The sequence below is a fragment of the Bacillus rossius genome, chromosome 3 (assembly GCF_032445375.1).
Source record: "Bacillus rossius redtenbacheri isolate Brsri chromosome 3, Brsri_v3, whole genome shotgun sequence".
Lineage (NCBI taxonomy): Eukaryota > Metazoa > Arthropoda > Insecta > Phasmatodea > Bacillidae > Bacillus > Bacillus rossius.
In genome coordinates this window covers 63191990-63206003 of record NC_086332.1, presented here as the reverse complement: position 1 = coordinate 63206003, position 14014 = coordinate 63191990, and the positions used below count along the sequence as shown (strand labels likewise).

The window sequence follows — 14014 nt, the reverse complement described above, 5'->3', positions numbered from 1 at the left end:
CTGTGTAATTGTGTTAAGGATAGGACGATGATAGGAAAAGTAGGAAACGAATGGGAGTGTTTCAAGTTTAATGTGCCTCGAAAAAGTCAAATTGATGGTTGTTCCAAACGAGTGGAAGAGAGATGGATGCGGCGCAAGCGTACAATGAGCGTAAAGAGACAAATCATAACGGGACAATGTGCGTAACGGTACAATGAGTCATCCTTTTTCGTGCGTGCAGCCGGCGTTCATCGATTTATTAGACGTTGTCACGTAAAAAAAATCACGCCGAAAAGCACCATTAACAAAAAGGAAGCACATTTAGAAGCACCACCAACAAAAAGGAAGCACATTTTGGAAGCACCATCAACAAAAAGGAAGCACATTTGGAAGCACCATCAACGAAAAGGCAGCACATTTGGAAGCACCATCAACGAAAAGGCAGCACATTTGGGAGCACAATAAAAAAGGGCATCACATTTTGGAAACACAATAAAAAAGGCAGCACATTTGGAAGCACCATCAACGAAAAGGCAGCACATTTGGAAGCACCATCAACGAAAAAGAAGCACATTTGGAAGCACCATCAAAGAAAAGGCAGCACATTTTGGAAGCACCATCAACGAAAAGGCAGCACATTTGGAAGCACCATCAACGAAAAGGCAACACATTTGGAAGCACCATCAACGAAAAGGCAGCACATTTGGAAGCACCATCAACGGAAAGGCAGCACATTTTGGAAGCAACATCAACAAACAGGAAGAAAATTTGGAAGCACAAGTTACGAGAATTAATTCGTAGTTAGAAATCAGAATACAAGAAATAAAAACATTAAATATTTACTTTCAATATTTAATTAATGCTCAACATTATACAAATGCAAGTAAAACAAGCCATTATTGTATGCAGCCAGCTTTCCTCAGTTCTTTGAGTATGCAGGATATTTCTTTGATGCACGAATAGTTTCCTGCACAAAGCGAGCCATGTAGAAGTCTTAGCCAGTCAACCAATATGTTTGGATCTCTCCATGAGGTGTAATCAATCTCTTCTACCACCATCTTACTTTCTTGTTTATTATAAATACTTTTAATATCACAATCGTCCGAGTGTTCATACTAAGCTTTACCAGATGAATTAATTATAACACGTCGTTTCCATCGTTTCGGTCTTAGGACACCGCCACATTCTTCGATCTTGTCAGCTTTAGGTGCTTCATCACAGGCTATGCCTTTGTCAACAAACAGCCTCAGAGTCACCGTAGAAGCCATCGTCTTTACCCAGATTACCGTAAGAATTCGATATCGATGATGTCGAAGTGTCTTCATTGTATTCATACTTCCTTTCTAGGAGTCCATTTTTACAAAGTAGGAAAGATTGACTTGAATTCGGCTGGAATGTATTCTCACTTTTCACGTTAAGGATTCTTCATTGTCTTCATTCTTCCATAAATCATCTAAGTCCTTCAATTTAAGTTCTTTGTCGAGATCGGAAGAGCCGCGAACATAATCTCTCCCAAGACAAGGAAAATTATTGTCGTAATGCAGATCACTCTTCCTTAGACTAGTAGATCCATCGTTGTCCTCTAGCTTGTACGCAGGCTTGGCGTTATAAGTTCACTCATGTATTTTTAAGATCTCTCTCCGCGTAAACGACTTGCTACATCGGAAAAAACCTATCATATTACGTAGTGGATTATTAACGCAGTCATTCTTCTCGTGTTGTCTTCCATTCTTTCTCAAGATAAATTCTTTGCTACAAAACTTACACCTGTGCCCTTTCGATACAGCAACAGACACCGAATCAGGATTCATATCAATTACTGAGACTAATGCCAGATGCAAAACGAGTGAAATAAATTAGATACATTACTTAAATAGAATTTTTTTAATATTTCATCAGCGAGAAATAAGTTACAAAACAAAAGTTACAAAACAAAAGAACTTGTTACACGTGGTCTCGATTATTAGCATGAGATGTCGCCACGTGTTGTGTTGAGTCATAATTTATTTAGTTCTTTTATGTGGGATGCGGGATGCTCACTAACGATCGCAAAAGAAGGATGGCTTCGCTAGACACCAAGGAGAAGGAAGTTCGTCTTGTATGTTAGTGCTTCACAGATGTCTTATGTTATATTATTTGACTGAGTAATGGTTGTTTAGTTTTTTTTAAATTCCACCTGGTAAAAAAAAAAATTGCAAGTGCTGATTTAGTAGCATAAATTAACGTATTAAATGTAACTCCAAATAAAATTTCATGACATATTAGGTAAAAATTACTTCATGCAGAGAGCTGTTTCTCAGAATAGACAGAAACACTTGAAGAAACCACAGGAATAATCAGGAGCAAACGTATTGGCAAGAATAATCGGGAGCAAATGTATTGACAGGAATAATTGGGAGCACACGGAGAAAACCATTTCACACTTCTTTGATATCATATAAAAACAGAAAAAAATTATTAGATAAAGAAAATTAATAAAAAATTAAAAATGAAAAAAAAAATACATAAGCAGATTCTGCTGGCTTGTACCAGAATTCTATCTTTGCTCAACAATGAGAAGTTCACAAGCTAGCAGAATCTGCTTATGTATTTTTTGTATTTTTTACTTGCATTTGTATAATGTTGAGAATTAATTAAATATTGAAAGTAAAAATTTAATGTTTTTATTTATTGTATTCTGATTTCTAACTACGAATTAGTTCTCGTAACTTGTGCTTCCAAATGTGCTTCCTGTTTGTTGATGGTGCTTCCAAAATGTGCTGCCTTTTCGTTGATGATGCTTCCAAATGTGCTGCCTTTTTTGATTGTGCTTCCAAAATGTACTGCATTTTCGTTGATGGTGCTTCCAAAATGTGCTGCCTTTTCGTTGATGGTGCTTCCAAATGTGCTGCCTTTTCGTTGATGGTGCTTCCAAATGTGCTTCCTTTTTTGATAGTGCTTCCAAATGTGCTGCCCTTTTTGATTGTGCTTCCAAAATGTGCTGCCTTTTCGTTGATGGTGCTTCAAAATGTGTTGCCTTTTCGTTGATGATGTTTCCAAATGTGCTGCCTTTTTGTTGATGGTGCTTCCAAATGTGCTGCCCTTTTTGATTGTGCTCCCAAATGTGCTGCCTTTTCGTTGATGGTGCCTCCAAATGTGCTGCCTTTTCGTTGATGGTGCTTCTAAATGTGCTGCCTTTTCGTTGATGGTGCTTCCAAATGTGCTGCCTTTTCGTTGATGGTGCTTCCTTTTTGTTGATTGCGCGTAGTAAAATATGTAGTGACTGAATATTTACTAGTTCAATACCTCTTGGTATTACTAAAATATTTTTCAAGATCACTTGGTCCTTTAGTATGTATAAAAAATTTTACGATGGTCTAATTGACTAATTAGCTAACGACGAAGAAGGTTGTTAACACTCCAAAGACCGCCGGACTAGTTCAGATATTTTACGTTTTGGTCTTCGAAGGGTAACTCACAGGATACACTTGCATAGTCGGATGCTGAAAAAGTGAGGTTATGTTTCCCTCAGAATATTAGTTATGGGCGATTGTTGAATTTAATGATGTCTCTCGTACACAAAATGTTTTTTTAATGTTTATTTAATGATACCTTACGAATTCATGAGACATTTGCCGCCATTTTGCGACCACAACATTTAAAGGTGAAACAGTATTTTCCTTTCTCACAACAAATAAGCTTCATTAATTTAAATCACACGCTGACTGGCCGAAAATTGAATATTAAAACAGTTCGTAATTAAATCCCGCAGTTGCACTCAACTTTCGGTACAATGCCGAAGGACGTCCTCGGAAACAATGACGAATTTTACTAAGTCCTGTTTTGGGCAATTACCGACGACTGTAGTCACTACATTCTAATTGTGTCCAAAAAAACGAAAATAAGGGTGATTATAAACCGGTGACGCCCGGACCACAGGTGCGAAATTTACTCTTTAAATGTTCATGATTAAGTTTTGATCCACCTACTCAACTAACCACCTCAGTCGCTGTTCAGTAGGCCTAGATGACTAAATAACCAAAACGACACACTGGTCTCAGGAGAGACCAAGGATTGCACCATGACGTAACTTTCGGCCAATCACAGCACAGTATCAAACACTCCCTCCAACACCAGCCAATCACAGAACAAATTACAACACATGGAAAAACTCTGTACACACATAACTCGGGGCTTCCCTTGATCGGTCTCTTTTCAAATCCACATCAAAATCGGGGACTCCCAGAAAATTTTCTCACGCTAGATGCTCTGTCTCTGTCTTACACCGGATGCATCATTATCGTTTTATCACCTCGTCATCACTGTGTCGACGCATACCTTTTTTTCTCACTCTAACTGCCACGCAACTGGCTCCCATAATTTTAACATCCCACGGACAAAATTACAAAAGAAAAATACGTTACAGTGCATTTGCGCATATAAACAAAATATTTAAAGCTTAAAAACCATTTTAAAACACAAAAACGTAATTATTTGGGTAGAATTCAGTAAATTTACAGTTACATGGCTGTTCCATAATAAAGAAAATCGGCTTAAACAATACACAAATATTAGAAACGGTAATTAATTGAGAGAGTACATTAATAAAACATAAGCAAACATAAATATTAACATGGAAAAAAATTATAAACGGTAAAATATCATCATCAAAGTTATTTGAAAAGATTCATTGTAAGTTTCAATGATTTATCACATGTACCTCAGTTAGGTTATGATGCCTGAAAATTATTTAAACAACTTACTTACTGTATTACTGTTAAAACATATTATTCATAAAAACTTAAAAGAAAAATTGAGGAAGGCACTGTCCTGCAATGCTACATTGTCATGAGTTCCGGAAATGACTAGCCTATACGTCTGATATTGTCATGACTCGGTCTCATGGTCCGGAGACACTAGGCCTGTATGTGCGGCTTTGTACATGAACGGTTTATAGGTTATTCAGATTATCGTAAAATTAGACTTTCATGTAAGGCATAGCGGCACTGTATTTAATTCGTTGGTCAGGTATGTTGTCTTGAGTTGTTTTTCGTAGAGTGAATGATTAATAAATTCCACGAAATGTAATGGAAAACAAAATATTAAATATATTTAATATTTAGTTACACCTGTCACTGGTCAAGAATCGAACCGAGGACAGGAATCCATCGATTCAATATGTAAATTAATAAGTGATTTATTTAATGAATTTTTTTTCCCGAATTTCTAGCTAAATAATTACACGATTCCAAGATGGTGCCCAAATTTCAAGATGGCGGGCACCTCAGTAATAATAAATGATTACTGCACTCTAGCGGGTTAGAATAAAACTAGCATGATGGTAATGATAGTAAGATGAGTACACACACAAGATGGTGTCTTCCAGCAGACGAGAACAAGATGGTGGCCTCCAGAGGACGAAGACAATGTGGCGGACATGTTGTCATATCAGTTGACGATATATATACCTTGGTATTGGTGGTGTGAGGTCAGTCTGTAGGTGGCTTCTGTGGAGAAGGATCTGTTGTTTTTATCATTATTTTTTTTCTCTTACCGGTTTTGAACCAAGAACGGTAATTGATCTAATCAATCAGTATTCTAATAAGTAAACTTTTTGGTGAATTTTGAACTTTTTTTCATTAAATCGGATAATAAATAAAGATTTTCAATATGGTGCCTTTCACAATAATTGATACAAGTGGTGACATAATTCAAAACGATGGGAGTGGTGTAAGATGTTTTTATTACTTTTTATTGAGAATTTTTTAAATACTGGTTTACTCTCGCAGGAAATCGAACCGAGGACCGAAATCGTTTCAATAACTAAACATTTGAAGAAGACAATTTTTAAAAAAAAATTGAAATTTTTTCGGAATTACTAGCATTAAAATTACAGATTTTCAATATGGTGACCATAACGATAATTGCAACAGTTACGTCTTAATACAAGATGGTGGTTTTGTCTCGAACAGGTGATGATATTATTACTTCAAATTAAAAAAAAATTACAAGTCCGAATATGTATGTTATTTTTATATATACATAATTTAATTCTCAGTCTAGTAAATGTCTCGATGGCCGTGCGATTAAAGGCGTATGTTTTCCAACCTAGAGATCAGAGCTGCGATGGTTCGAATCACAGTGCTTCCAATGTATTTTGCATAAAAAATTAAATTACCTACCATAATAGCTATGGTAGGTAATGGAACATCGACCTTATGTGATGAGACAGAGCGACGCTGGCGCTCTCTAGGAACAAACAGCAGAAACAAAGTCGACGGTATCCATGATGGCGGCCTCCAGTGGAACAGAAGAAAAATCAAGAGCGATGCTGGCACTCTCTAGGAACAAACAACAGAAACTAAGTCGACGGCATCCAAAATGGCGGCCTCCAGCGGAACAGAAAAAAATCAATATGGCGACCATGACAAAAATTTTATCATGGGTGAGTGGGGCGCTCGATTTAAAGATGGAGGATCCAATATGGCGGATCCAAGATGGCGGATCTAATATGGCCGCCGGGGTCAAGGTCAAAGTTCAAGATAAAAGGTCAAAGGTCGTCACACTCATCCAAGATGGCCGCCGTGACGTCACAATCAGAGATGTGGCTCGGCACGAGTACCTCGCGCCTGCGCCTGTCCCCGGAGGAACTATTATATACTAGCGGCAATAACCGGCGTTTCCCGGGCTGAACACAGGGTGTTATTAGTAATGGTCTTCTTAATTTGAATGTCAAGTGTGAAAATTGATTTACGTATATCACTTTCAGATCCCGACAGACGTTGTTCTGCCAGTTTATAGTTATTTACCTGCTCTGTATGTAATTTAGACTTTATAAAGCAGTATAGAAAAAAGCTGAAAAATAAGACCTTACTAATATTGAAAAGATTCCATTATCTAGCTAATGCTCGGCCTGCATTGCAATGCCTCGTTCAGTTTTGTTTTGTAATATGTTTGAAGTAGTTCCACATATACAAATCATCTATCCATCTCTCTATATACCTATATTTATCTCTATCTACATCTATATACAACTATGTATCTCTCTATCTATATTTATCACTTTATATCTACATATATACTTCCCACTATATCTCTTTTATATATATGTCTCTAATAAATCTATAGATCTATAGGTATCTCTTTATCTAACCCATTTAATTCTCTATACCTCGCTCTATCTCAACTTATCTCTCCTTCTCTATCTCACTCTATATATATCACTCTATCTCTGTCTCTCTATACATCTATAGGTATATCTCTTTATCTAACCCATTTCATTCTCTATACCTCGCTCTATACCAACTTACCTCTCCGTCTCTATCTCACTCTATATATATATCACCCTATCTCTGTTTCTCTTTTATATTTAAATAAATTGTGTCATGCGTGCGCACTTATACAACATAAACAGACGAAGTGCCGCTATATAAAATGAAATAACACATTTTTTGACACGATTCGTGCTACAACTATTGAAAAATATTTATACCGTATCAGTAACCTTCATGGGAATGCGCATAACAAATCACCAAAATTTCATCGCAATCGGACGAATGGTATAGGAACGCATACGGCAGAAACAAACGAAAATTAAAGACATGACAACCGCATCAAAAATGGTGCGTTTAAAATACAAGGCAACTCTATCTATTGACGAAGTTAACAAAACTGTTATTAGCGCCTTTATTTTGCTAGCCGCTGCGAGCTCCACTAAGCGTATTGGTTTCACCACGGAGAAAAATATGAATTTGCCAGACCTTACTATGTGTATGATCGTGTGTCAGACAAAGAGAAATGACACTCACTATTTGTATGTCTATGACTTATGATTTTTTCTGTTATAAAATGAAATTATCACTTTTTAACTCCCTTAGGGATGGAATTTCATATTAATATGGCGTCTATGTGTTAATCCAGGTTATAATCTAGCTGTAGGCCAAATTTCATTCAAATCCATTCAGTAGTTTTTACGTGAAAGAGTAACAAACATCCATCCATCCATACTTACAAACTTTCGCGTTTATAATATTAGTAGGACTGCTGTACACCGGTAATTGGTACAACTGCTACAACAACATCATTTGGTTCGGGTCTGAAAGGTTCGTATTCATCAACTAGACACCCGTGCAGCTACTGCGATATGTCGTTCGCATTTTCCCATGATGTACGAAGACATGAGCGGAGTAAATGCATGAAGAATCCTCGTATGAAGTTTCGCTGCGATCAGTGTCATGTTTGGTTTACACGTATTGATAGTTTGCGACGACCTGCGAAAAAAAAAAAAAAATGTAAACGTGAAGTCAGTGTGCCTACTGCTGAACTACCTGCAGAAAGTTCGACTCCTCGCTTTAGATTGGATACTCGTAAGCGTACAAGTAATAAAACCAATGTGCAGCAACCGGTTGTTATGACGTCTGAACATGAAACTAAACCTAAGACTGTGTTCGGTGAATTACAAGTGAATGATAATGAGTTCTACTTGGCACAATCTGCATTTCGTGGACCATTTAAAGCAGAGGTGCCCACCCCCCCTAAACACTATGACTCACCCCCCCCTAACCTAATGATGCGCCCCCCCCCCCCGAAATTTTTTATGCCATTTTCTCAATGATTTACTCAATTATTTTATAATATTATAATTTTTTAGTATTATATTTTATCACATTTTGCATTAATTAAAACTGATTTTATAATAATAATTTTGGTCATATCAGATAATATTTCCATCCTGAACCGACAGATGCCAAACTGCTTTTGTTGAGGAAAGTGCGGGGTTGCCAATTTGATTTACAAGATCCCTTTCAATTATCAAAGCACCATAAACGTATTTTCACATTAGAAGCTATAATTATGTAAATAATATATACATTTTTCTCGTCTTTTAATAACCCCCCCCCCCTGAAATTTTAATGACGCAGTCTGCGTCGTTACCCCCCCCTTGTGGGCACCCCTGTTTAAAGACTACTATTATCTAAATATGTTAAATGAGTCGAAAGACATTTGCACTTTTCTTGATGATATCAGACAGGACATAATCAATCAGCAACAAATGGTTCATTTAATATAACATGTGGTTGGACTGTATATATGGAAAGCCGTATCCATTCGATGACAAAGTGAAGAAGTGCGCATTCAACACATCGGCTGCAGTAATTTACAGTTCAGACGATGTGAAGCAAACTGTTAAACACGGTGTCCAGAAACTCTGTCAAGAAGAGGACTATGTCAGTAAAGGTTTTGGCTGGTCTCTGTCTAGTATAAACCAGTTGGAGCTAAGAATTAGTCATTACACGCATATGCAGGTCTAAATGTTTATAAGATCGGTGGCTTTCGCAAATGTTCCTGTTGTACAATTGAAATTATGTAATAAATATTACGTTTGTAAAAGAACATGCGGTGTTTTATTTTCGAACCTGCCTTTTTTGAGCTATTTTTAATTATTTTTCTTAAAATTTTGCTTCCTTCAAGGATCGAACCAAGTATCGATTCAATATGAAAATTAATGAGTGATTTTTTTTATGAATTTGAGGATTTGTATATAAATTTATGGGTAAATATATACAAATTTCCAATATGGTGGTCATAACGGCTTACTGGAGGCTGTTAGTAAAGGATTTAAAACCTCTTTAAGAATTTTGAATGAGATTTATTGAAATATTAATTTTTTACATAAAAATATTTTTTTTTGCATCGCCCAGGGATCGAACAAAGGACGGGAATCGATCTAATCAATCAGTATATTAATAAATTATTTTTTTTGATGAATTGTGAACTTTTTTCATTAAAATCTGATAATAAAGATTTTCAAGATGGCATCCGTAACGATAATTGATACAGTGGTGGCATAATTCAAAATTTCGGATGTGGCGAAAGATGTTTTTAATACTTTTTATTGAGAATTTTTTAAATATATTAATAAGTTACTTGTTTACTCTCGCCGGAAATCGAACCGAGGACCGAAATCGTTTAAGTTACTAAACATTTGAAGTAGGCAATCTTTTAAATATTTTTTTAGAATTTTTTCGGAATTTCTAGCATTAAAATAATGGATTTTCAAGATGGCGGCCTTAACGATGCCGGTGGCTTCTGTAGAAGAAGGACCTGACGTCATTTATTTTTGCCCTCGCTGGGTTTGAACCGAGGACTCCGAGCTCCATCGCGTAAGTGTACAATTTATTATCAATTTTTAAATATTCTTTTATTAAATTTTTATCATTAAATATCGTTCGATTAGTTTTTTTAAGAATTTTTAAATTTTTCCCGATTTTCTAACATAAAAATTACGGATTTTCAAGATGGCGGCCTTAACGGTAATTGCAACTGTATTTTTTAAATATTTTAATGAAAATTTTATTATATTTAATTTTTTTTACAAATTTTAGCATTTTTTCATTAAAATCGGATAATAAATATAGATTTTCAAGATGATGACCGTAACATAATTCGCAACGGTGACGTCATAATTAAATATGGAGGTCATGTCATCCTATTTCCTAGAAACGGCTTTTCGGAGGCTGTATACATGGATGCATAAGCCGTTTTAGGATTTTGTGTTCTTTATAAGGCAAAAAGTATTTTGAGGTTTTCAAAATTCTAATTTTCGAACTAACAAATTTTTTGAGATTTTTCGGAGGGAATTTTTTTCCCATTAAACGGGTAATTTTGGCGAATTTGGGACAAATTTTGACAAATTTCGATCAATTTTGGCAATTTTTGAAGGTCAAAGGTCAAGGTCATCCAAGATGGCCGCCGTGACGTCAAAATCTAAGATGGCTATCGGCTCCTGGCTCCTCGTGCCAGCGCCATGTCCCGGACATACATTTACATATTACTACGTCAATTTCATTAACTGTCATAGAAAAAAACATATTAGGCTGCTAGTATTAGCACACTATGCGGAGATTGAAACAATAATAGAAAACCTCGAATTTATCATTACATAACGCGAATTTGCGCAGTACCTACAATCTTTTGCTTCATTCACAGCCTATAATCTTATCACGGTATTGTGCCTTAAGATAATGGCAGATCTTAAAACAATATATATATAATTAAGAAGATTTCGAAGAACGACTACCTCATTGTTGCAACATTCGGAAAATTTTTATATATTTTTTTCGTTTTTTATGTTTTTTTTGGTCCATGGACCAAAATTTGTGGTTCATAAACCCCAAAACATCGTAAAATAAATAGTTTTAACTCGCAAGAGTAATACCAAAAATTGTTGTCTTAATACATTTTTGATAATACCAACCATAAATACAAGGGTAGATAAAACAGGGGTTGGAGGAAAAAAATTAACGATTTCCTTAGAAGGCAGCCCATCAGATCCGTTCAAATTGTTTGAAAACCTTATATTTTTTTTATCTAAAACGTTTGTCTGAAACAATATTGTCGATAAGACAAACCATTGCTGCAAAGGGTGGAAACATTAGATGTTAAAGGACAAATAAAAAACATAATTCTCTTTTTGGGTAAACTATACAATTTATAACAATTAAATGTAAATACACTATAAATTATCTAAAACTTTGGTCTGAAACAATTTTTGATAAGACGAACCATTACTGTAAAGGGTTAAAAAAAACCGGGGGTTGCGATAAAAAAATAAATAATACTTCCGTACCATGTATACTATCGAATCCATTCTTATTTTTGTTTAACTTTCGAAATATTGTCTAACATTTTTGTTTAAAGTAAATTTTTATGGAATAATAAAGGCTTGAAAGACAAAACTCCTAAACATTATCTAAAAACCTTTCGTTGAAACAAATTTTGATGAGACGAACTACTACCGTTAAAAAAAGGGCTTGAAATAAAAAAGATTCTAAACTTCCGTACTATTAAATTTGAATTTATTTTAAACAATCTTAATATTATATTAAGCGTTTGTGAAAATCAGTTTTTTTACGACCACGTAGGCCTACGTATTAGTGTAAGGGATAAAAAATGGTGTCTGGTGTTCAGAAGAAATTCATAACTTCTTTAGTAGGTATAATACGAAATTCCTTCAAAGATATTCAATGCTGGATGCATTTAGTTCAAAACATTCAAAACATTTTCGCTACATGGAATATGAGAAAATGTTTAATCGATCATTTTGGAACATTGGAGAGCATACAGGATAAGTTCATAAAATGTTCCAGAAGTTTATAGAAGTTTCCAAAACATTTTCAGAAGAAATAGGTTCTACGCTGTGCCAAAGGGAAATTTTTTCTGGTTTATGTCTACTACGAGATTTTGGAATGGCAAGCTTTACCGGCGAAATAATGTTGGTTAGAAATAAGAACCTGACCACATTTATGTGACATCATTTCGGTTGGATAGCATTCAACATAAGCTACATGATCGATCATTAATTTTTTTCAAAAGAAATTAGTCAGTAAAACCACAAGGTTAGTTATCAGTAACTTATCATTTACATCTAACGAAACTGCGACTCAAGTATCGCCGTATAGCTTGCACTAGACCTTGCGTTCGGGTGGTGGCGATATTCCACTATCTTATCACAGCACAATAGTTAACGGATTGCTTCTGTGTCCCATCCCAGCGCGACTGTATATGGCCTGAACAGGGCCAGACCTGATTCTTAGTCATGGCGGCGGGGGACAAGAAGAAAGAGGAGGCCGCAGAAGGTAAGGAAGGACCAGCGGCGGCTCCAAGGCAGGACAAGCCGACCAACGGCCCAGAGCCCCGCGCCGGCCATTTTCTTTTATATGCTCCTTGTTGCATAGTTTCTCTGAAGGAATAATTTCATTTCTATCCGCATATAATTTAAAGTGAATACCATTCGGTTTCAATTGAGTTTTCTTGAATTCATATAAAAAAATTTCTAAGAATTTATTGCCCCATATTATGTTGCAATTTCACCGGAACTTTATTATCGTCATTAAGAAAACTAACCCGAGAATAATATTTTTTAGAAAGAACATCCCAATCGGTTAAGTTTTCAAGAAGTTATTATTTTTAACTTCTCTTGCCTTTATTATTAGGAGGCTAGTCTACGATATACTACCCAGATCCCCCGGTAAGGTACTAGTGCCCTGGAAAAGTTAATGGCCCAGGCTACTGCAAGGCCTGGGCTCGCCATTGGGAGGGACATATGGATGCTTCACAGGAAAATACCACCGAGCTAGAAGCCCCGCTCGGGTTACTCGCCCCTCGTCGAAGCGATCCGGGTTTCGATTCCTGACGGGGGCGATCTTCCAGGATTTTTTTCCTTAATGGGTAAACGTGGCGCACGTTGTCGTAAGCAGGTGGGGATTCTCAGGGTACTCCAATTTCCTCCAACTGTTCATTCCGTCAATTCTACACTCTGATCTCCACCCCTACCATCATCTCTACTGACCCCAAAGCCAACGAGACGTTTAGCACACTCTGTCAATCATTCATTCTTTCATTGATTCATTCATTCCCTCGCTTATTCAATTATTCATTCGTCACTGAGTTAATTTACTGATCACCACTGTTCGCTTCAGCAAATACCTGTTATAACGAATGTTTGGAATAGAAAAACATTCCGTGATGAATTTAAAGTGATGTGAGGTAAATTCAGTGAGGATTAATATTCCTTAAGTATGAAGTAGTGACAAACGCATGCATATAAAGCAGGGCTTTTTTTAAAAAATATTATTCCTTTACCAGTGTTCTAACCCAACTTCACAAACGACAATAGATGGTCAAGCGTCTATTAATCAAACCAACGAAAGAAAATCTTGAATAAAAGCTTATCCGTTTGTATTGAAATTTAAGAATATTGTCTTGCTGACATGTTTCAATACCTCGATTATTGACACGGCACAGAGACACGTTCTCAGAGAAAATGGTCTTTGTTCATTTCATAACACAAGGCAGCTACATACGCAAACTATTTTCTCTGGCTACTGTACGTTCCTGAAATGAACTACCTGAGTCAATCAGGCTTCAAAATTATCTTTCAATGTTTGAGAAAGCATTATTCAGTTTCTTACTAAACTCCCATGCACAGCTTTAGCTGTAGTTTCAGTGACGTGTGTGGTTGAATATGTGTGAAAAAAGGTGATATATTATGTCC

The 14014-nt window shown here is 36.1% G+C and overlaps 1 protein-coding gene across 2 annotated transcripts in view; it reads left to right on the top strand.

Moving 5' to 3' along the window:
* Positions 1-12524: 12524 nt before the first annotated feature.
* LOC134531453 (sialin-like) overlaps positions 12525-14014 on the top strand; it is a 62612-nt gene continuing 61122 nt past the window's right edge. For both annotated transcript variants that reach the window (XM_063367164.1, XM_063367165.1), the window contains exon 1: positions 12525-12596. In XM_063367164.1, coding sequence (XP_063223234.1) covers positions 12557-12596 — 40 coding nt within the window. In that variant the 5' untranslated portion in view covers positions 12525-12556. The remainder of the gene's footprint in view (positions 12597-14014) is intronic.